This window comes from Pituophis catenifer, unplaced genomic scaffold, assembly GCF_029215685.1.
Source record: "Pituophis catenifer annectens isolate HBS135680 unplaced genomic scaffold, rPitCat1.0.hap2 SCAF_10, whole genome shotgun sequence".
NCBI lineage: Eukaryota > Metazoa > Chordata > Lepidosauria > Squamata > Colubridae > Pituophis > Pituophis catenifer.
This window is the reverse complement of record NW_027256890.1, coordinates 12711203-12735801: the sequence shown is the minus strand read 5'-3', so window position 1 is coordinate 12735801 and position 24599 is coordinate 12711203. Positions and strand designations below refer to the sequence as shown.

The 24599-nt window shown below is 44.8% G+C and overlaps 1 protein-coding gene across 1 annotated transcript in view; it reads right to left on the bottom strand.

The window, feature by feature from the left end:
* Positions 1 to 24599, bottom strand: part of CIT (citron rho-interacting serine/threonine kinase) — a 108520-nt gene that overhangs the window by 59736 nt on the left and 24185 nt on the right. The window contains 11 exon segments of the mRNA XM_070950566.1: positions 1541 to 1657; positions 4669 to 4764; positions 11489 to 11614; positions 12413 to 12553; positions 15449 to 15472; positions 15474 to 15503; positions 16886 to 16939; positions 18296 to 18466; positions 19006 to 19125; positions 20214 to 20357; positions 21295 to 21397. Of these exon segments, the coding sequence (XP_070806667.1) occupies positions 1541 to 1657; positions 4669 to 4764; positions 11489 to 11614; positions 12413 to 12553; positions 15449 to 15472; positions 15474 to 15503; positions 16886 to 16939; positions 18296 to 18466; positions 19006 to 19125; positions 20214 to 20357; positions 21295 to 21397 (1126 nt within the window).

The following is a 24599-nucleotide window of genomic DNA, read 5'->3' as shown; positions in this document are numbered from 1 at the left end:
CGGCAGCAGTGATGATTCATCTACTAACAGTAGAGCTAAGAAAGGGGGCCCTTCCGACTCCCAGTCAAGTATTTAAATCAGGGGTGCCCAATCTTGGACAACTTTAAGACCTACAGACTTCAACTCCCAGAATTCCTCAGCCAGCCATGCTAGGGCGCAAAGAAAAAAAAATTCTGCTGTGAACTCCACATAGGTGTCAGGAAGGGCATCCGGTCAGTCAAGGCTGAGCTCCATCTAGTCGCCCTGACTCTATGAATAATTAAATGTAAAGGTTCCCCTCGCACATGCGTGCTAGTCGTTCCCGACTCTGGGGGAGGTGCTCATCTCCGTTTCAAAGGCAAAGAGCCAGAGCTGTCCAAAGACGTCTCCGTGGTCATGTGGCCGGCATGACTCAACGCCAAAAGCGCACGGAACGCTGTTCCCTTCCCACCAAAGGTGGTCTCTATTTTTCTACTTGCATTTTTTTTTTACATGTTTTCGAACTGCTAGGTTGGCAGAAGCTGGGACAAGTCACGGGAGCTCACCCCGTTACGCGGCACTAGGGATTCAAACCGCTGAACTGCCAACCTTTCGATCGACAAGCTCAGCATCTTAGCCACTGAGTCACCGCGTCCCATGATGAATAATGAATATGAATAATTAAGCGATCGTAAAAAGGAAGCAAACAGGATTATGTGCATTAACTATATTGTATTAATAAAGAAGAATATGTGTAGCTCGGGGTTGATATGAGGGATCCTGAGCTTGCTGGCTTTCTTGCAGATGTTTTAGTATCCTAACTAGGAAACCTAATCAGTGCTAGTGCTTGTCTAAGTTGTACATGCATGATTTAAGGCCTCGAAAAAGATTGGAGCCATTCTAATCTCCGAGGGGGACGATATCTCACGGAGCAGGGGCCACCGCAGAAAAGGCCCGTCTTCTCGTTCCTGCCAGTCGACATCGTTGGCCGACGGCACCTGCAACATGTCCAAATCTGCCAGATCAAACTGGACAGGTGAACTCTGTCTTGGATAAAGACAGTCCTACAGGTAACCCAGCCCCAAGCCAAGTTAAGGCTTCCAAGGTGACAAGGAGCACCTTGAGCTGCACCCCCACGGATGAAAGTATCGGAAGGGGCGAAGCCCTTTCTCGCTTCTAGAATTAAAAACCAAGTTGGCCATCTTCTCAAAAATGTTTCTGAGCATTCTGAGAGACCTCCGTCTGTCTGAGCTTCATGGAAATCACCTGGAGCTCTACGGGAATTGCGGGCCCCATCTTCCAACCCTGCTCAAAATATTCTACGGGGCTCGGCAGGCGTGTTCTCCGAAGCACACCACGGCTTCCCAACAGGAGGCAGGGGAGAATTCTCAACAGCTCCTCCGCATGAAAACATCTTTTACGCCGGCAATATTGATATGACAATTATGCGTGTTTAGCTCACGCTAAGCCGGGGCAAGTGACATTTTACGCATTCGGATGTGACTAAGATCACCTACAAGCAGCCGGGTGACTCAAGCTAATTGAAACAGCAGCGCCTTAGCTAAATAGCAGCCCCGCTTACCGCTTTCTGCTCGGCAAGGATTTTGCACTTTTCGTGAGCTTCCTCCTCGTGTTTCCTCAGCATGTTCTCCAGAGCATCTTTGTCCGCCAAGTCTTTCTTCATTTGGTTATCAAGCACCTGCGGGGATTGTGGGAAGGAGGAAACAAGCAGGCCTTACTTTTAGGCCTCTTGACGTTCCAGCGAAACTTGGGTTGTCTTAAACCGTTTTGGACACCTGGAAAAGTCTCTGGAAGGCCAAACCCTATCAGGAACTTGCAAACGCTTTCTGGGGCTGAAAAAGCCGGAGTTGGTCTTGGAGTGGCATTCCAGGTGCTCCATTCAAAAGAAACCTCACAAAATGTATTCAAAATGGACTGTGATTAATGTGTGTGTGTGGGGGGGTGTTTGTGTGTGTAGCATATGTATTTGTATGTGCATGCATGCATATGGGAATGGATAGATAGATAGATAACGTAGATAGATAGATTGGATGGATGGATGAGAGATAAGATGGATGGATGAGAGAGAGATGGATGAGAGATGGATGGATGGAAAAGATGATACATAAGAGAGAGAGATTATAGATGATGGATGGATGGAAGATAGATAGGATAGATGGATGGATGGATGGGTGGGGTGGGTGGGTGGATAGATGGACGAACAGATGACAGACAGACAGAGATGATAGATGACATACTATGTCATCTATAGTGTAGATGTATAGATGGATGAATGGATGGATAGAGATGACAGATGGATGGACAGACGAATAGTTATAAATGATAGATGACAAACATACAGATTAGATGGATGGATGGATGGATGGATGGATAGATAGATAGATAGATAGATAGATAGATAGATAGATAGATAGATGGATGGACAGACAGACATAGATGATAGATGACATAATATGTCATCTATAGTATGGATGGATGGATATGACAGATGGATGAACTGACAGACAGAGATATATAGATGGTAGATGGCAGACATACTGATTAGATTGATGAATGGATGGATGGATGGATGGATAGATGGGATGGGTGGATGGATAGATAGATATAGATCGATAGACAGACAGACAGACATAGATGATAGATGACATACTATGTCATCTATAGTATAGATGGATGGATGGATGGATATGACAGATGGATGGACAGACAGACATAGATATATAGACGATAGATGGCAGACATACAGATTGGATGGATGGATGGATGGATGGAGAGAGAGAGAGAGAGAGAGAGAGAGAGAGAGAGAGAGAGAGATGATAGAGATAGATAGAAATTGACAGCAGGTATCAGAAATTTCATTTTTAAATGTGTGCCAATGTGTTCGCAGAAACAAGTGACAATCAAGGTTATCTTATCTTAAAGCTACGTTTGAGAAACACGGATATTGGCAACGGTGGCGAATATCTGTAGCTCGGGTATAGGATGAGGGTAGAGGTTCGTTCTCCGAGCTTGTGGGTTGGTTCCCGAATATTTCATTACCAGGCTAGGTAATGTCTTCAGCTGAGTTTAGGGGAGGTCAGTGTTTAGGGGTTCCGATGAAGATTGGCCACCAAAGCCCACACCTCGACATGCCTTCTAGATGTTTCATAATAGGAGCAAAAAAATGATTGAGCTGAACAGGAGGCTGGCATGCCCAACTCAAAAGTCAGTCCTACTTAGAGTCTAATTGTTCAGTTGCCTGGCACTGTGGACATTATTTGGCGAGAGTTTCGTTCGATCCTTTCTTCGTATTTTCTGCCTGGGTCAACCTGACATCTGAATAGCCGCTCAACAGTTCCATGGCAATTTGAGCCCCATCCTCCTCCTTAACAATCTCTTACAATTTGTTAAAAGCTCTTGCTGGACTTTCCCAGGGATTTCTTGAAAAAGACAGCTAATGCAGAAGGGGAGCACGAAGGGGGAAGAATAAGCTAAAGGTAAAAGTTCCCCTCGCACATATGCGCTAGTCGTTCCCGACTCTAGGGGGCGGTGTGCTCATCTCCGTTTCAAAGCCGAAGAGCCAGTGCTGTCCGAAGACGTCTCCGTGGTCATGTGGCCGGCATGACTCAACGTCAATGGCGCACGGAACGCTGTTCCCTTCCCACCAAAGGTGGTCCCTGTTTTTCTACTTGCATTTTTTACCTGCTTTTGAACTGCTCGGTTGGCAGAAGCTGGGACAAGTCACGGGAGCTCACCCAGTTACGCGGCACTAGGGATTCGAACCGCTGAACTGCCAATCTTTCGATCAACAAGCTCAGCAGCTTAGCCACTGAGCCACCACGTCCCCCCAAATCATTTGATGATAGATAGATGAGAGAGAGAGAGAGAGAGAGATAGACAGATGTTAGATGATAGAGATAGATAGATATATAGAGAGAGATAGACAGATGATAGAGATAGATAGATATAGAGATAGACAGATGATAGATAGATAGAGATAGAGAGATAGACAGATGATAGATGATAGATATATATATAGATAGATGATAGATGATAGAGATAGATAGATATAGAGATAGACAGATGATAGAGATAGATAGATATAGAGATAGACAGATGATAGAGATAGAGAGATAGACAGATGATAGATAGAGATAGAGAGATAGACAGATGATAGATGATATATATATATAGAGAGAGAGATAGATGATAGATGATAGAGATAGATAGATATAGAGATAGACAGATGATAGATAGAGATATAGACAGATGATAGATAGAGATAGAGAGATAGACAGATGATAGATGATATATATATAGAGAGAGAGAGATAGATGATAGATGATAGAGATAGATAGATATAGAGATAGACAGATGATAGATAGAGATATAGACAGATGATAGATAGAGATATAGAGATAGACAGATGATAGATATAGATAGATGATAGATATAGAGATAGACAGATGATAGATAGATAGAGAGAGAGAGAAAGAGAGATAGACAGATGATAGATGATAGATAGATATAGACAGATGATAGATGTTAGAGAGAGAGGGGGGGCAAGAGGCTGACTCTGTAAACCATTTAGAGAGGGCTGTGAAGCGGTCTATCAGTCTAAGGGCTATTGCTATTTCCTTTCCTTTCCCAACTCAATGCAGGAGGATGAGAAAAGTCCCCTGTCTCCAAAGGATCAAATCCACTTCTTACTTTGAGTCTTTCTTCATACATTTGTTCTTTCTGCTTCAGATGCAACTCCAGGTGTTGGGCCGCCAGCTGAGCTTCCCTGTGTTTCTCTTCCAGTTCCTAGGAGAAAAGATATTTCTTCAGCATCTCAAACTCACCAAAGAGCCTTTGGTGGCGCAGCGGACTAAAGTGCTGTTAAAGTAGCACTTAGCTGCCAGCTGCCTGCAATTACTGCGAGTTCAAATCTCACCAGGCTCAAGGTTGACTCAGCCTTCCAAGGTAGCTAAAATGAGGACCCGGATTGTGGGGGCAATAAGCTGACTTTGTATAAAAAAAGAACACCGCTTAGGGGGGGGCCGAAAGCCCTACTAAACAGGTATATACAAAAGTATGAAGGCTATTGCTTAACGCATTGTAAGCCGCCCTGAGTCTCCGGAGAAAGGGCGGCATATAAATTGAACCAATAAATAAATAAATAAATAAATAAATAAATAAATAAATAAATAAATAAATAAATAAATAAACTCAAAGGGGAATACCTACAGAAGCGCACCTACATAGCCCTACCCACACACACACAAAATATAATAACAAAGTTCCAATTTTTTTCTCCAGGTCCTTTTCCATTAGACCCATAAAGGAAAAATCTTCTGCTTTCATCTTCCTCTCCATCTTCAAAACCTTCTGTATTAAAAACGTGAATCGTGATTCAAAAAGCCGCCCTTCATAAGGGAAGTGGCTTCGTGCATTCGTTTCCAACTGACTGCATGACCCGACAATTCTTCTCCTGCATTGCACATGAATAAATTACAAGCCCATCTGTAGGCTGAACTCCCGACGATCGCTTGATGCGAATCGACGTGCTCCCCGGGATAAATGTTTTGCAGGATCCAATCTGGGTCACTCGCCGGGACCAGAAGGTTTGGCCTTCCCGAGCTTTCGGACTCGTGCTGGAGCCCATCCTCGGAGAACTTTTCCCTCGCGGAGTGTGCACTGTTGTGTATGTGTGTGGTTTTTTTTAGAACGGCACACAATCCATTAGGGAGATGTTCTCTGAGGATGGGCTTCAGCACGAGTCCGAAAACCCGGAAGACAAAACCCAGATTGGATCCTGCATGCATGCATCTGATTCCCAGATTAACCGAGTCGGAAGGGACCCTGTAGGTCATCTAGTCCAACCCCCTCCCCCCCCAAAGCAGGAAACCCTACACCATTTCTGATATGGGGGTACAGCCCATCAACAATTATACGAACACTGTTAAGTTATAATGCCTTGGTAATAAGGCCACACTTGGGATATTGCATCCAGTTTTGGTCGCCACGATGTAAAAAAAGATGTGGAGGTTCTAGAAAGAGTGCAGAGAAGAGCGACAAAGAGGATTAGGGGACTGGAGGCTAAAACATATAAAGAACGGTTGCAGGAACTGGGTATGTCTATATTGTGGTTGCCAGCAGCCTGCGGAGCTGGCAGCGGAGTTGGACAGTGAGAAGGCTGGGGAGGACCATGGACCAGCCCTGGAGTCAGGGGAAGGCCCGGACCAGGGCTCTGCGTCGAAGGCAGAGATGGGGCCAGGGCCATCTGGGAGCGATGCGCGGACTCCGGAGCCTCTAGAGGCAGACAGCAGAGAGGCAGAGGAACAGGAGGAGCCTGTTCCTAGTGCACGCATGCGAAGAGCTGCCAGAAGGCAAGAACAGCTGAAGCAAAAAGGACGACTCAGAAGTAAGGCCAGGAGATGATTGGCCCCTCTGATAAAGCTTAAAAGAGCAGCAACGGCTCTTGGGATCTTTGTAGGAAAGCAACGTTGATTCCAGTGCTTCTTGTCAGCATCTCTTGAACTTTGTGAGTTTTTTGCCAAGAAAAGCCTTTGGCAGGTTGCCAAAGACATCAAAGGTTGGTGATAAGGCCGAAGAATTTTATTTTGGACTAAGCTGAGAATGAATTAATTCTCAGCTGTTTTAATAAAATACGTTTGTTCAGGACTGAATTGTGTTTGGTAATCTCGGTCACAACAGTCTAGTTTGATGAAAAGAAGGACTAGGGGAGACAGGATAGCAGTCTTCCAATATCTCAGGGGCTGCCCCAAAGAAGAGGCAGTCAAATTATTCTCCAAAGCACCTGAGGGTAGGACAAGAAGCAATGGGTGGAAACTCATCAAGGAGAGAAGCAACCTAGAACTAAGGAGAAACTTCCTGACAATGAGAACAATTAACCAGTGGAACTCCTTGCCTCCAGAAGTTGTGGATGCTCCAACACTGGAAGTTTTTAAGAAGAGGTTGGACAACCATTTGTCTGAAGTGATGTAGGGTTTCCTGCCTAAGCAGGGGGTTGGACTAGAAGACCTCCAAGGTCCCTTCCAACTCTGTTATTCTATTCTATTCTATTCTATTCTATTCTATTCTATTCTATTCTATTCTATTCTATTCTATTCTATTCTATTCTATTCTAAATAATTCACAAGACTAGCACGCATCTCTCTGCAATCGGCTTAAACATATATTCGAAGGCAAGCCAGCAGCGGCGGCAGCAACAACCAAAACTCCATCGTGACCTATTTCCCCAAAACGGATAGATCTTTCCAGAAAGTCAAGAAGTGTAAGTTGAAAGCCGCTGCAGACTCCGGGCAGAGAAAAAAACAAAAACCACTTGAAATCTTCTTCTCCTACTCAGCTGCCCCTACCTCTGTTGCCATAGCAAGCTGTCAGCTTCCACCTACACGGCTAAAAGCCCAGGGAAAACATAAAAGACTCACAACGCTTTCTCTTCTTTGAGGGTTGATCTTCGGTTCGGTTCTTTGAAGTAGATCCCGGCTCAAGCAGTCGCTTCCTTTTTGAGAAAATGCTCTCCGGTTTGTTTTGTTTTTTAGAGGGGAGGATGAAACCGTTCTCAAATCCATCGGCCGCTGGTGATTCTCCAGAACGGAGGTCTTCAAACTTGGCATCTTTAAGACTTGTGGACTTCAACTCCCAGAATTCTCCAGCCAGCTATGCTATGAATTCTGGGAGTTGAAATCCACAAGTCTTAAAAGCTGCCAAGTTTGATAGCTGGCTGGAGAATTCTGGGAGTTGAAGTCCACAAGTCTTAAAAGCTGCCAAGTTTGAGAGCTGGCTTTGAGAATTCTGGGAGTTGAAGTCCACAAGTCTTAAAAGCTGCCAAGTTTGATAGCTGGCTGGAGAATTCTGGGAGTTGAAGTCCACAAGTCTTAAAAGCTGCCAAGTTTGAGAGCTGGCTGGAGAATTCTGGGAGTTGAAGTCCACAAGTCTTAAAAGCTGCCAAGTTTGAGAGCTGGCTGGAGAATTCTGGGAGTTGAAGTCCACAAGTCTTAAAAGCTGCCAAGTTTGATAGCTGGCTTTGAGAATTCTGGGAGTTGAAGTCCACAAGTCTTAAAAGCTGCCAAGTTTGAGAGCTGGCTTTGAGAATTCTGGGAGTTGAAGTCCACAAGTCTTAAAAGCTGCCAAGTTTGATAGCTGGCTTTGAGAATTCTGGGAGTTGAAGTCCACAAGTCTTAAAAGCTGCCAAGTTTGAGAGCTGGCTTTGAGAATTCTGGGAGTTGAAGTCCACAAGTCTTAAAAGCTGCCAAGTTTGAGAGCTGGCTGGAGAATTCTGGGAGTTGAAGTCCACAAGTCTTAAAAGCTGCCAAGTTTGATAGCTGGCTTTGAGAATTCTGGGAGTTGAAGTCCACAAGTCTTAAAAGCTGCCAAGGTTGAGAGCTGGCTTTGAGAATTCTGGGAGTTGAAGTCCACAAGTCTTAAAGCTGCCAAGTTTGAGAGCTGGCTGGAGAATTCTGGGAGTTGAAGTCCACAAGTCTTAAAAGCTGCCAAGGTTGAGAGCTGGCTGGAGAATTCTGGGAGTTGAAGTCCACAAGTCTTAAAAGCTGCCAAGTTTGAGAGCTGGCTGGAGAATTCTGGGAGTTGAAGTCCACAAGTCTTAAAAGCTGCCAAGTTTGAGAGCTGGCTGGAGAATTCTGGGAGTTGAAGTCCACAAGTCTTAAAAGCTGCCAAGTTTGAGAGCTGGCTTTGAGAATTCTGGGAGTTGAAGTCCACAAGCTGCCAAGTTTGAAGACCTCTGCTCCAGAATCTCAGCGTACGTTTTGGATTCAAACAATACAAAGCCAAAAATGCAGAATCGTATGGCCGGACTTTCGAGTTCTTCTAGTCCAACCTCCTGCTTAAGGCAGATCTTTACACCAGACGAGTCAAAGGGTTGTTCAATCCAGCGATGGAGCACCCCACAACTCCAGAAGGCTATTCCTCGGATTAATTGTTCTCACCGTCAGGAAGTTTCTCCTTAGTTCCAGGTTTGGATCTGTCTTTAACAGATCCAAACGTTCTATCCGTTACTTCTTATCTTGCCCTCTGATGCTGTGGAGAACAGGTTGACCCTCCCCACTCCTCTTGTCTATGACTGATTAACAGAATAACGGAGTTGGAAGGGACCTTGGAGGTCTTCTAATCCAACTCCCTGCTCCGAGCAGGAGACCTCAATACTATTTCAGACAGGTAGCTATCCAGGTTTTTCTTCAAACTGCTAGGTTCGAAAGGAGCTGAGGCAGAAACGGGAGCTCAACCCATCCTGGAGCGCTCGGGTCTCAAACTGCCAACCTCCTTTCAGTTGACACGGCCGGTGTTTTTTAACCGCTGGGACACCGCACAACAGTTATGCGGGGGGTGGGGTGGGGATCGTGAAGAACTGGACAGTAGGCCAAAATTTATATATATTTTTAAATGTTTTAATATTTGTATTCTATGTTTTTTATCTTGGCTGTACACCGCCCTGAGTCCTCAGGGAGAAGGGCGGTATATAAATTGGAAATTAAATTAAATTAAATTAAATTAAAGTTACTTTTTTTCCAATCTCATTGTAACTGGAGTAGCCACATGGCGAGATAGAGGCGGCAAATACATTTAAGAAATAAAACAAACGAACTTTGACCGGTCGCTAAAGAAATGGCTGTAAATCGAGGAGCACCTGTACCTGCCAATCTGTGTGCATATAAATATTGATAGGTATTTGGACCACCTATCAACGCAGGGCCAAAGAACTCTAAGCAGCTAGAAAGGTCTCCTTTATTTATTTTATTTATTTATTTATAGTCAGATTTATATGCCGCCCTTCTCCCGCGGGACTCGGGGCAGCTCACAACAATAAAACAACCCGACAATAAATAAGAGTTAAAAAATATTAAAACCAATTTAAAATCCCCAATCCCCAAGTTAAAATCCACAACAGATCAGGGCAGTTGGTGAAAAAGCCATGCCTTTAGGTCGGCGTGGAAGGTGCGGGGGTCGGGGGCCGTCCAGAGCTCGGTGGGCAACCCAATCCAGAGGATCGGTGCGACCACAGAGAACGCCCTCATCCTGGGGACCGCCAGCCGACACTGTCTAGCCGAGGGGACCCGGAGGAGGGTAGTCCTATGTGAACCCGCTGGGCGGTGGGAGGGCCGGTAGGAGATGATCCTGCAGATCCTTTATCCTTCGTAAGAGCGAGAATCCTAGCAAGCCACACCATGGATTCGCATCGGCAGATTATTTCCGGAGAGGGAAGAGTTAAGGTGATTCATTCGGTCCTTCTCCAACACGGGGGAAAAAACCCAGCAGATTTCGGGACACGGGGCGAGACTGCCAAGGCTTCTCCAGCTTGGCTTTGCAGGCTTCATTGTCACGTAACTCCAACATATTGATGGGCAGGGAGTTTACGAAACACCCCTTTGTTGGAGCTGGGAGCGTCTGTTGCGGCAACTGGAAGCCGAAGCTCTTCCGTGGGAAGCAGAAGCACCACGAGGAGCCCGGGGGATTCTGTGGGAAAGGCCCCGGGGGAAATTGGGGGGGGGGGTGAAAGAGGGGAATTGGAGGACTCCCAGCAGAAGGCAGGGGGTTGGACTGGAAGCGTCATTTTTTCTGGCCTGTCCAAGAATTAATTAATTACTTAATTCTTTTCTTTCTTTTTCTTTCTTTCTTTCTTTCTTTCTTTCTTTCTTTCTTTCTTTCTTTCTTTCTTTCTTTCTTTCTTTCTTTCTTTCTTTCTTTCTCTTTCCTTTACTTCTTCCTTGCTTCTTTCTCTTCCTTCCTTCACTTTTTCTTTCTTGCCTTTTTCTTTCTTGCCTTCCTTCTTTCTTTTCTTTCTTTCCTTTTTTGTTTCTTCCTTCCTTCTTTCTCTTCCTTCCTTTGCTTTCTTTCCTTTTTCTTTCTTGCCTTCTTTCTTTTTTCTTTCCTTTTTCTTTCTTGCCTTCTGTTTCTTCCTTCCTTCCTTCTTCCTTCCTTCCTTCTTTCCTTTTCTTTGTTTCTTTCCTTCCCATGTTTCCTTTTTTCTTTCCTTCTTTCCTTCCTTCTTCCCTTTTTTCTTTCCTTCTTCTTTCCTTTTTCCTTTCTTTCTTTCATGCCTTCCTTCTTTCTTTTCTTCCTTCCTCTCTCTCTCCTTCCTTCCTTCTTTTCTCTTCCTTCCTTCTTTCTTTCGTCATCACGTTTTCAAGGAAGTCCAGTTGCCTTTTCAAAAGCACTATTGCGTCAACCAACTAGAGTTAAGAGGAGGCAAGGCTACCACGTATGAATATGAATGTATAAATACTTTTTATTGGGGCGGATTTTCATGATTTATGATTGCTGTCAAACACCCCCTGAGAAAGCTTGAAGGCTGATGCCTTCTCTAAAGCAGGAACCACATTTTTCAGCCTCATGGACTCAGGGTATTATTAACAAGGAACCCTCGATAAATGTTACCTGTCCCCAGCTGCAGAAGTTTATAATTTGAAACCTTCTGCTTCTTTTTCTGTCTTTTTAACACTTCCCACCAAATACCACTCACTCCGTTTGAAAACTCCCCTCTTTTTTTTTTTTCATTGCTACCCACCAGAATTTTATCAGCCATCTGCTGGATTTGCTGAGATTTTGTCTGGATATCTTCTTTCAGTCGGTTCTCTCGCCGTTCCACCGTCTCCAGCCGCTTCACTTGGTTCTCCAGAGAATGGCGTCTTTCCTAGAGAAAGTTTCAGACAAGAAGGCAGAATGAACCCCTCCTCACCCCACCCCAACCCCAAAAAAAGAATCCGGATAGTCAACCAACGTTTTGCCATCACAAGACCACTAGACTCAGAACCTTGGATGATGGAATTTGAGTTAGGAAGCCCGGACCGTTTGAAAAACAACAAAAAAAGTTTTTTAAAAAAATGGCAATGATTCTTTCGTGACAAATTTGGCCACTTTCAAACCAAGAACGGTGGTTTCCCACTACAAGCGCAAACGGCTGTGGCTACATGCTCTCCAAATTCACTTCTGCCTTTATCTAAGATAAAGGTAAAGGTTCCCCTCGCACATACGTGCTAGTCATTCCTGACTCTAGGGAGCGGTGCTCATCTCCGTTTCAAAGCCGAAGAGCCAGCGCTGTCCGAAGACGTCTCCGTGGTCACGTGGCCGGCATGACTCAACGCCAAAGGCGCACGGAACACTGTTCCCTTCCCACCAAAGGTGGTCCCTATTTTTCTACTTGCATTTTTTTTTACGTGCTTTCGAACTGCTAGGTTGGCAGAAGCTGGGACAAGTCACGGGAGCTCACCCCCGTTACGCGGCACTCGAACCGCCGAACTGCCGACCTTTCGATCGACAAGCTCAGCAGTCTTAGCCACTGAGCCACTATCTAAACTTCGGTTCAAATTCCCCAAAAAAGGCCATAATCTTTAAGCAAAAAAGTCTCAGTCAGCAAAGAAAGCCAAGCCCGCCACACCAGACTTTTTCGTTGCATTGGAACCCGACGTGCCAAAGTTGACAACTTGCTAACCTCGGCTTCCAGCAATTTCTTTTTCATGCTTTCGTTGGAGTCCTCCCGGTTCTGCAATTTCTCCAGCTCTTTCTCGGCCCTCTCTTTGGCTTGGCGGATGTTCTGAAGCAATTCGGTGGCTTCCGAGCTGGCTTTCATGGCCTTCGAAAGAGAAGTGAAAATCAGGGTGAAAATCAGGGGTGCCAAAACACCGAAGCGTTTCAGGAACCCATCGCACAAGGTTTTTAGCTTAGCGCATCACGTAATTTGATGCATAGGGGGAGGGGGAATCAACAATATACTGGTCCCTACATTAGGAAGGTCCCTACATTAGGAAGGAAGGAAGGAAGGAAGGAAGGAAGGAAGGAAGGAAGGAAGGAAGGAAGGAAGGAAGGAAGAAAGAAAGGAAGGAAGGAAGGAAAGAAGGAGGGAGGGAGGGAGGGGAGGGAGGGAGGGAGGGAGGAAGAAGGGAGAGGGAAAGGGAGAGGGAGGGGAGGGAGAGAGAGAGAGAGAGAGAGAGGAAGGAAAAGGAAGGAAGGGAGAGAGGGAGGGATATTGTGGCCATCCAGAGCTGTTTTTTTAATTGGACAGACTTATAAAAGGGAGGAGGGAGAGGGAAAGGAAGAGGGAGGGAGAGAGAGGGGGAGGAAGGGAGGAAGGAAGGAAGGAAGGGAGGGAGGAAGGAAGGAAGGAATAAGGGAGAGAGGGAAAGGAAAAGGGAAGGAGAGAGAGAGAGAGAGAGAGGAGAGAGAGAGAGAGAGGAAGGAAAGGAAGGGAGAGAGGGAGGGAGGGAGGGATATTGTGGCCATACCAGAGCTGTTTTTTAATTGGACAGACTTATAAAAGGGAGGGAAGAAGGGAGAGGGAAAGGAAGAGGGAGGGGAGAGAGAGGGGGAGGAAGGAAGGAAGGAAGGAAGGAAGGAAGGAAGGAAGGAAGGAAGGAAGGAAGGAGAGGGGAAAAGGAAAAGGGAGGGAGAGAGAGAGAGAGAGGAAGGAAAGGAAGGGAGAGAGGGAGGGAGGGAGGGATATTGTGGTCATCCAGAGCTGTTTTTTTAATTGGACAGAACTTATAAAAGGGAGGGAGGGAGGGAGGGAGGGAGGGAGGAAGGAAGGAAGGAAGGAAGGAAGGAAGGAAGGAAGGAAGGAAGGAAGGAGAGGGAAAGGAAAAGGAGGGAGAGAGAGAGAGAGAGGAAGGAAAGGAAGGGAGAGAGGGAGGGAGGGAGGGGATATTGTGGTCATCCAGAGCTGTTTTTTTAATTGGACAGAACTTATAAAAGGGAGGGAGGGAGGGAGGGGAGGGAGGGAGGGAGGGAGGAAGGAAGGAAGGAAGGAAGATGCTAAAGTAATGTCCAGAGCATATTCTCCACGAAAGTAAAAGACCTAACATTTGTGTAGTTATGTTACTGTCATGAGCCTGGACCTATCAAGAATTTCATCAGCCCAAAGCACCAATGAATGGACATAAACTGTCTCAATTCCTACCCTCAAAATGTAGACATTATAGGGCCCTGCACATCAGAACAACTAGACACAAGGACAGTTTTTTTCCATCACTCTGCTAAACAAATAATTCCCTTAACACTGTCAAACTATTCACTAAATCTGCACTACTATTAATCTTCTCATTGTTCCCATCACCCATCTCCTTCCACTTATGACTGTAACCTTGTTGGTGGTATCCTTAACGATTTATATTGACTGTTTCCTAATATGATTTGATTGCTTATGATTATCATTAAGTGTTGTACCTTATGATTCTTGACGAATGTATCTTAGCTTTTATGTACACTGAGAGCCTATGCACCAAAGACAAATTCCTTGTGTCTCCAATCACACACTTGGCCAATAAAAGAATTCTATTCTATTCTATTCTTCTAGGAGAGTGGGGGTGGGCTTCCCACACCAGGAACAACAACAACAAAAAAATAAAAAAAAAATAGAAGTCATAGAATCCATGAGTTATCTTTTGGCACCTACTCCATTCATGAAAACCCCGAGCCAAATTAAACCACCGCAATCTGTTGCCATCTCCGCACTCATTATATCATCCCCTAAAGCAAGCCTCGACTGCTTGAAAACGCTCACACACCTGATGCAGGATGCATGTGCATGTCTCTCTCTCTCTCTCTCTCTCTCTCTCTCTCTCTCTCTTTCTTCTCTCTTCTCTCTTCCTCTCTCTCTCTTTCTTCTCTCTCTCCTCTTTCTCTCTCTCTTTCTCTCTCTTTCTTCTCTCTTTTTCTCTCTCTCCTCTTTCTCTCTCTCTTTCCTTCTCTCTCCTCTCTTTCTCTCTCTCTCTCTTCTTTCTCCTCTCTCTCTCTCTCTCTCCCTCTCTCTCTCTTCTCTCTCTTTCTTCTCTCTCTCCTCTGTTTCTTCTCTCTTCTCTCTCTCCTCTCTTTTCTTCTTTCTCTCTCTCTCTCTTCTCTCTCTCCTCTCTGTTTCTTCTCTCTTCTCTCTCTCTTTCTTCTTGTTCTCTTTCTCTCTCTCTCCTCTCTTTCTCCTCTCTCTCTCCTCCTCTCGCTCTCTTCTCCTCTCTCTCTCTCTCCCTCTCCTCTCCTCCCTCTCTCCTCTCTTTCTTCTTTCTTCTCTCTCCTCTCTTTCTCTTTCTTCTCTCTTTCTCTCTCTCTCTCTCTGTGCCCGACTTAGCCTTCTCAAGTTAAGTTCCTACCCAATAGTCTGAATTCTGACTCAAACTTTTGTTTTTTAAAAAATAAGCCGGCCCTGACAGGTTGTGAAGAGGAGAAAGCACCGAGCATCACGATCTCAAGTTCCAGGGCCCACCCCCCACGTCTCCCCCCCTCCCTCTTCCCCCGTCTCTCTTTCCTATCTAACAGCAGGATGACTAACTCTGTTTTGGAACACCAGACTCTTGTTCCGCCCTCCTCTGCGTTACAGCTTGCGGGAAAATGTCTAGAGGAGATTTATAAACTTGTGTAGGGGGGGAAATTTAAAAAAAAAATAATCAACCCCCCCCAAAAAAATCCCTTCCTCCTCACCAGCTTTCTCACTGAAAATCAAAAAGCCATCGATTCTCCGGCCACGTCCGGAATTAAACCTCACCTTGGTCAGCTTCTCTTGGAGTTCTTTGAATTTTCACCTGTTGATCTGCATTGATCTAGACAAGAGAGGAAAGGAAAGAATGACAGAATGACAAAATCGGGAAGGGACCTCGGAGGTCTTCTAGTCCAACCCCCTGCCTAGACAGGAGACCCTACACCTATGACTATCACTCAGTGTTGTATCTTATGATTCTTGACGAATGTATCTTGTCTTTTTATGTACACTGAGAGCGTATGCACCAAAGACAAATTCCTTCTGTGTGTCCAATCACACTTGGCCAATAAAGAATTCTGTTTCTGTTCTGTTCTGTTCTGTTCTGTTCTGTTCTGTTCTGTTCTATTCTATTCTGTTCTGTTCTGTTCTGTTCTGTTCTATTCAAGGTCTTCCATGAAATTTCTATCTTTATTTAGCCATCCTGTTTATTGTCACTGTACGTATATACACCGTATACCCATACAACGAAATTCACATAACACCCAGAGACCAGACCCAACTCACATGACAATCCCCAAACACCCCCACCCCAAATTCCCCACCCCTAAACCACCCAAAAATCCACACAACAGACCAAGTAATGCTGTCCAACAGCTCACTGATAGTGGCCCTTTTAGTTCATTGTTGAGTGCAGTTATAGCTCTGGGATAAAACCTTTTCCCAATTCTTACCTCCTGAACCTTGTCTTAGGCCGACCTTCCCTAATTTGCCTTCTCCACTCTGCTTACGCAGCTCAACGTCTCCTTACTTTCTGACTCCTTACAGCCTCTAAGCTGGCGCAGGGATTTTTCCTCGGCTGCTGAAAACGCACTTCAAGTCACAATGCTTGAAATCTTATAAGCTGCCGAAGATTGGCAGTTTCCCTTACGGGGATAAAATGTTCAGGAAGATTCCATATAATGCTAATGCGGTCAAACTGGGCACAGTTTCTATCACTACTGCCTGTCCCCAAATCCCAGTTTTAAGTCTGGAATACATTCGATTTCATGATTTTGGTCCGCTGGCTAGTCCCTCACTGCCAATCAAACTGTGAGTCAGTCAAATATTGTATTTATTCTGGGATACCAAAGGTGCTTTTTTCAAAAAGCAATTGGGCTCTGTTCGTTTTTTTCACCGAAGACCTCGTTTTTTTTTCTCATCCAGGAAGCTTCTTCAGTTCCCCAAAGGCAACTGGAACTTCCTTCGTTTTTCCTTGAAGAAGTTTCGCTTCTCATCCGAGAAGCTTCCTCAGTTCTCGGTTCCAATCCTTCTCCAGAACTGAGGAAGCTTCTCGGATGAGAAGCGAAACGCCTTCAAAGAAAAACAAAGGAAGTCCACTTGCCTTTTAGAAAAGCATCTTTGGGGGCCGCCATGATCTGGATGATTTGAGAATCCCCACAGACGTTTATTCCCGGGATGTTATCGCGAAGAATTCCAGAAAGAAAATGAGACTTATAAACATACCTTCTCCAGCTTGGAATACAGCTCTCCTACTTCTGTTTTTCCTTGGTCTTTAACCTTTTAGGTGAAAATTAAACAGAACATGTAATTTAGTAATCGGATCCAGATTAACAGAAAACTATGCAACTTTGAAGTTTCCATGTTCTTATACCTTTCCCCCACCCAACACACCTTTTACTGGAGAAATAAGGGTGAAATCGTGCAGGCAATTGTGATCCAAAAAAAGAAAGAGAGGGAATCTTTCTTAAGTAGATATCCTAATCTAATTGCGGTATTGAAAATAGAGTCATCGGAAATTAATAAAAGCAGTTATTAAGCACTAATTTTGACCAGAAAAAGGCAACCATACTGGGTGTAAAGGCATTTGTTCTGATTATATTGTAACACACAAAGTAAACAATTTAGGATAACAGAGTTGGAAGGGACCTTGGAGGTCTTCTAGTCCAACCCCCTGCTTAGGCAGGAAACCCTGTACCACTTCAGACAAATGGTTATCCAATCTCTTCTTAAAAACTTCCAGGGTTGGAGCATTCACAACTTCTGGAGGCAAATTGTTCCATGGATTAATTGTTCTCAGTGTCAGGAAATTCCTCCTTAGTTCTAAGTTGCTTCTCTCTTTGATTAGTTTCCACCCGTTGCTTCTTCTCCTGCCCTCAGGTGCTTTGGAGAATAGCTCGACTCCCTCTTCTTTGTAGGAACCCCTGTGATATTGGAAGACTGCTATCATGTCTATTCTATTCTATTCTATTCTATTCTATTCTATTCTATTCTATTCTATTCTATTCTATTCTATTCTATTCTATTCTATTCTATTCTATTCTATTCTATTCTCCTTTCCTTATTCCATTCTTTTTCATTTTCTATATTCTATTCTATTCATTTTTCTATATTCTATTCTATTCTATTCTATTCTATTCTATTCTATTCTATTCTATTCTATTCATTTTTCTATATTCTATCCTATCCTATCCTATCCTATCCTATCCTATCCTATCCTATCCTATCCTATCCTATCCTATCCTATCCTATCCTATCCTATTCTATTCTCCTTTCCTTATTCCATTCTTTTTCATTTTCTATATTCTATTCTATTCATTTTTCTATATTCTATTCTATTCTATTCTATTCTATTCTATTCTATTCTATTCATTTTTCTATATTCTATCCTATCCTATCCTATCCTATCTTGGTGGCGTAATGGTTAGAATGCAGGATTGCAGGCTAACCCTTCCCACTGCCAGCAGTTCGATCCTGACCGGCTCAAGGTTGACTCGGCCTTCCGCCCTTCCCGAGGTCGGTAAAATGAGGTGTCAGGGTTCCAAAACCGAGTCAAATTTCTCCCTTTTCCCTCCGTTAGGAGCCAGCTAGATTGGAAATCAACCATTGAATTCTGGAGGAGCTGACCTTAACTACTTTCTGGAGCCGGTTATGACATTCGGTGGCTTTCCGCTTGAACTCTTCGGCGGCCAGTCGAGATTCCCTCAGCTCCGATTCGTAAAGATCGCTGCGTCTGCGAGCAGAAATCAGGTCTTCTTCTAGCTGATTCATCATCAATCTCATTTCTTCCACTTGAGCTTGGTACTCCTGAGGACCGGAAAGAGAAGTCAGACATATTGGAAAGTCATGAAGGGAAAATAGAGGGGAGGAAAGATTCTGGAATCGCAGAGAGACTCATAGTGAAATGTGGTCATCCATTTGTCCGTTCGTTCGCAAACAGCAAACAGCCTGCTTTACTTTCAGTTTCGTTTTCAGCATAGCTTGATTAGCACAAGTAAAAAAAAAAAAAAAAAATCTGCTCCAGCAGTTTACCTCCTTGCAGCAAGCAGCAGAGCCCTGGGCAAAACAGCTGAGAGCAAAAAGAGCTGAGAGTCGGGAGGCCGATCCAATCAACTTGTGCTAATCAGGCTGTGCTGAAGCTGAAAGGAGCTGTTTTTTTTCTTGCTGTTGGCTTGCAAGGAGGTAACTGCTGCGAGGCAGAGGCCAAAGGGTGGGGGTCAGTGGGCGGGCGGGGCTACATTCGGTGTATAAGACGCACCTAAATTTTCACCCCTTTAAGGGGGGAAAAAGTGCATCTTATACTCTAAAATATACGGTACATCCTCGCGAACCAGAGTTATCCGTACCTGTTCTTTGATTTCCTGCAACTTGCGACTTTGTTCTCTTATATCGTGAAGGAGCTGCAGCGCCTTGTCATCCTCTTGAGACACTTCCATCCGCGCCTGTTCCAGACTTCGCTTTAAGCTCTGGAAAAAATGCAAGGTTGGACACAGAAAGGGCCCCCCCCCCGCTTTGCCTGAGACTGGGCCAAAGCAAAGGCGGTCGGCTAAGAGGGAGGAAAAAATCAACAACCCCCAAACCGTTGTGAACAAGAAGCTTTGCATCTTAGCATTTTTGGGGTGCAATTTCCACCTTCTGATCTCGGGTGCAGGAAGAAGATATTCTCGAAAGATGCCTCCAGAGAGGTTAAAAATATGCTTTCGATCCAAAACGGTAACAAGGACAAGTTATTTAAGAAGCTACTTGAAAAAGGAGACTATCATCGTAATCCCCATGCAGAATCACAAGAGTTGAAAGAGACCTTGGAGCAGGGATGAAATGCTACCGGTTCGCACCGGTTCGTCTGAACCGGTATTTCCAACGATCAGCTATGCCACACAATTTAAATTAGCTAGAAAGCAGGAAACCCTCGACTTCCTTGACTAAGTCGAGGTAGTCCTCGACTTACAAACATTTGTTTAGTGACTGTTCAAAGTTACAATGGCACTGGGGGGAAAAAGTGAAATTTACGACCTAGTTTCACAATTACCACCTTTGCGGCGTTTCCCCCCCCCCCCCTGGTCGTGTGATCCGAATTCAGATGTTTGGCAACCGACTCATACTTACGACGGTTGCAGAGGGTCACGGACTCCCCCTTTTGGGACCTTCTGACAAGCAAAGCCGATGGGGAAACCACAGGTTCACTTAACCACCGTGTGACTCGTTTAACAACTGCCGTAATTCGCTTAACAAGCGCGGCAAGAAAAGTAAACCAAGGAGGAGGGGGCCAAACTCACTTAACAAACGTTTCGCTTAGCCACAGAAAGGTTGGGGCTCAATGGCGGTCGTAAGTCGAGGACTCCCGGCATTCTTTCGCCTTGGTATCACAATCAACCCTTAGGCTCCCGAGACCCTGATATTACATAACAAGAACTTCAAAAGGCTTTTCAAATGATAAAACCGTCTGGAGCAAATTTCTTAAAACGGAGCCACCAGCCCTGGGAGTGGCCAATCGCCAACTCGAGATCTCCTAAAGGCCCACCGGGGTTTTCTGGGGGAACAGGGAGAGGCTCACACTGCATTCTGTGATGTAGGTAGCCAGGTCCTGTTCGAGGAGGGATCGCTGCGTCTCGGAGGCTTTCAGTTCCACCTCCTTTTGGCTGAGCACAGCCTCCACCTCTGACACTCGGCGATGCAGGCGCGTCATTTCCTGCTCCATCTGCAAACAGACATCGAAAAGGTTTTAAAAAAGGGATTTCCGGCAGGCGCGACGGAGAGAGCTGGCGCCGTCGAGGCGCGCCCCGGGAAGGTAAGAGACGAAAGTTTTAGTAAGGTGTTTTAAAAGGCAAATACCATTATTTCTGGTCCTGGGAAATTCACACTTCCTTCTCAGGGGAAAAGCAGTAATTCTAAGTCACCCCATTCATTCACGCGGCTTGTTCGCATTCGGTCCCTCTTCGAACCCCGTTTAGCAAAGAAGTCACCATCATTTTTTTCACCCAATTGGGTGGGGTTTTTTTTTTTTTTTATTATTATTATTATTTTCCTCTCTCTCTTTCGCTCCACAGATGGGTCACTTGAGCTTTATCCCAAATCCATTTCGGACCAGAAGTGGATTTCCCCCCATATCTTTCAGAGGGACCAGAGATCAACGCGGATCAAAGCAAAAGAAAGCGCGACACTCCCTCGGCAAAGTCCCTCAAAAGGAGAACGGGAGTTTCCACGGATCCCCACGGAGTTTATTTCCAGGAAAAGAATTAGAACACGGTTCGTTGCAAAATCAAAGAAGCGGCCGTAGTTACGGAAGCAGAAAGAAGAGGACCAGGAAGAGAAGGGGAGGGGGGGAAAAACGCCCTCCAAGACTTTGCAGTACTCAAAAAGAGAATTAGAAGAAGGAAAGCATCAGATGAAAACGGCATGTGAAGTGCTGGAAATCAGAGCTGGGCTGATCAAGGATCTTGGATGGATCCAGAGCTTCTTCGGGTTAACGGGAGCAGCCCTGGAAAAAGACATGACCTAAGCTCATCTCTTTTTGCCCAACGAGGAAAAGTCTCCGCGGAAGCCGCCAACCGACGTCAACCTCTGGCAGGTCCTTTAGGCCGGACAGGTCGTGGACTTCTGGAGCAAGGAGGGAGGCCGGCCATGAAAATAAATACCTTGTGACACTTATCCTGGGTGTCTCGTAGCTCTTTGCTCTTAAAAAGGAGTTTCTTTTCCATGGAGCTAATCTTCGCGGGAGAATCCGAACGCAAAGCAGACCTTGAAAAAAAGAGGAAAGAGAATGAATCGCAAACACTGCGTATAAGTATATGTGATATTCCAATCTGTAGGCTAAGAGCAAGGGTGAAATGCTACTGGTTCGCTCCGGTTCGGGCAAACCGGTAGTGATCAAAACTACCAGTTTGTGCGAACCGGTGGTTAAAAAAAAAAAAAGCTTTCTAGCGAAACTAAATCGAGTGGCACAGCTTATCCTTCCCCCTCACTGTTATACTTACCTTCCCAAGCCTCCTTTTGGTGCATACTGTGCATGCACGGCCAGCGAACCGCAAACCAGTTCAGATTTCACCACTGCCTAAGAGGTTACGTAGAAGCCTTAAAAACTTACTCACAACCATCTAAAAAAGCAATGCAGGATACAGATTCTCTACCTGATCAAATAAGGTCTCTACACTCCAGCCTGGAATATTTTTTAATGCAACGTGGCCTCTATCTCAGGAGCTCTCAAATGTTGTTTCATCTCCATTTCATGACCCCAAAATGCCTTGCGGGGTGGAGTCTGGGCAACTGAACGGAGCTGAGCGTTTACTGGCCAGATGCCCTTCCTGTCGCCAATGCGGAGTTATAATCAGCAGATATATTCCCAGTGTGCCCAGAGAGAGAAAGATCTGCCTCTACCTAGGATCGAACTCACAGCCTCCTGATTGTGAGGCGAGAGCTCCGCCTCTAGGCCACCTCCGCACCACTCCAAATATTGCACTGCTATGACGCCATAAATAATTCTTCTGCCATTCATTATAACAATAAAAATACCATTGTTATTGATCCAACAATAAGCATAACGTTTGCAAGAACGAGTCTTCAATCTGTCTACATAGGATAAAACAATAACAGAACCTTGAAAGACTACAAAATCAAAGCTTCTCATTGAAAATAACCCATCACATCTACAAAATTTAAAACCATATTTAACAGGAAGCACGAGCCTCCTGAAATCTAGGGTTTATTTTTTGAGAGAGGCCTTTCATTTCTCATTTCACATGGACTCTATAGAAGAGCAGACTGGAGGCGGAGTCAAACAAGTCATCAGCCTGGAGTCATTACGTTCCCACAAACAGTCTTAAGTCCAATCCCTCTTGAATGCCGTTGAATTTTATCTAGATATTTGTCTATAGAGGAATGAGCAATAAATAATCTTAATTGGAACTTAATGCCAGATTCTGACTATTTGTACAGACTACCTGTACAGACAGTCTTTGACTTACAATCAGGACTAGAATTTCCATTGCTAGGCCAGGCGATGGTTCAGTGAGCCGTGCCTGATTTTTACCACTTTTTTTTTTTTTTTTGCCACTGTGGTTAAGTCTTTCAGTTGTTAAGCGAATCAGGCAGTCGCTAAATGAATCCAGCTTCCTCCTTTCATTTTGCTTGTCGGAAGTCCACGGGGAAAGGTCCCAAAATGGCGATCACGCGACCCTGGCATGTTGCGGCCGTGGTAAAGACATGCCAATGGCCAAGCACCTGGATTTTATATCACGTGACCGCCGGGATGCTGCGACGGTCATAAGCGCGAGGATTGGTTGTAAATCCCCTTTTTTTTTCAGTGCCGCTGTAACTTCGGAAAGTCACGGAACGAATGGTTGCGGCGTTACCAGGTTAAGTACAGCCGGTGGTTTCACTGTATTTGTCTTCTGTGAGAATCCAGATTGTTGAGGGGGCAATTAGACTAACAGTTTAGAGAAGGCTGGAAAACCACTTTGAAGCGGAATATAAGTCTAAGTGGTATTACTTTTGTTGGATGGACGGATGGATGGATGGATGGATGGATGGACAGACGGACAGAGAGATATAGGCTCAAGGTTGACTCAGCCTTCCATCCTTCAGAAGATCCAGATTGTTGGGGGTGGCGATTAGGCTGACTCTGCAAACCGCTTAAAGAGTATTGGAAAGCACTGTGAAGTGATATATAAGTCTAACGGCTATTGCTATCTCTCTCTCTCTCTCTTCTTTTTACCTATCATTCATCTATCTATCTATCTTCCATCTATCTATCTTCTATCTACCTATCATCCATCCATCCATCCATCTATCTAAAGGTTGACTCAGCCTTCCATCCTTCCGAGGTTGGTCAAATGAGGACCCAGATTGTTGGGGGCAAGAGGCCGATTCTGTAAACCACTTAGAGAGGGCTGGAAAGCACTGTGAAGCAGTATATAAGTCTAAGTGATTATTTATTTATTTATTTATTTATTTATTTATTTATTTATTTATTTATTTATTTATTTATTTATTTATTGGTTTGATTTATATGCCGCCCTTCTCTGGGGACTCAGGGCGTCTTACAATGCGTTAAGCAATAGCCTTCATACTTTTGTATATACCTGCTTAGTAGGGCTTTTGCCCCCCCCCAAGCGGTGTTCTACTTTATACAAAGTCAGCTTATTGCCCCCACAATCCGGGTCCTCATTTTACCTACCTCGGAAGGATGGAAGGCTGAGTCAACCTTGAGCCTGGTGAGATTTGAACTCACAGTAATTGCAGGCAGCTGGCAGCTAAGTGCTACTTAACAGCAGTTTAGTCCGCTGTACCACCAAGGCTCTTGCCCTTCCTTCCTTCCTTCCTTCTTTCCTTCCCTCCCACCCTCCCTCCCTCCCTCCCTCCCTGTGATTAGAATATAGTATTGCAAGCTAACTCTGCCCACTGCCGGCAGTTCAAATCTCACCAGGCTCAAAGTTGACTCAGCCTTCCGTCCTTCCGAGGTGGGTAAAATGAGGACCCAGATTGTTGGGGGGCAAGAGGCTGACTCTGTAAACCGCTTAGAGAGGGCTGTAAAAGCATTGTGAAGCAGTATATAAATCTAAGTGCTATTGCTATATCTTAGTCTCATCATCCCTTTAACTTTGCATTATTCTCCCTTCAATGGCCGTCCCTTGTTTTTTTTTCTTCTTTTTCTACCCAAAACTAGGATCCAAGAACAATTCATTTGTCCAAGCACTTAAGACGTTGAAAGGCTCAACCTGGCATATCGTAAGTCCTCTCTCAGTATGCCACAAAGATCGCTTTCTGTGCTACAAATGCAGATGCAAAAAAAAAAAGCTTTTTTTCGTCACGCAAGCTATGTGACTTTGGGAAGAGATGTTTTTACAGCCCTGTAATTGGGCTCGAAAATCATAGCTGATAGCTTAAGAGTACTGTGCAAATGAATCCCATGTTTATTCAATAAGCTTTCATTAAATAAAACGCA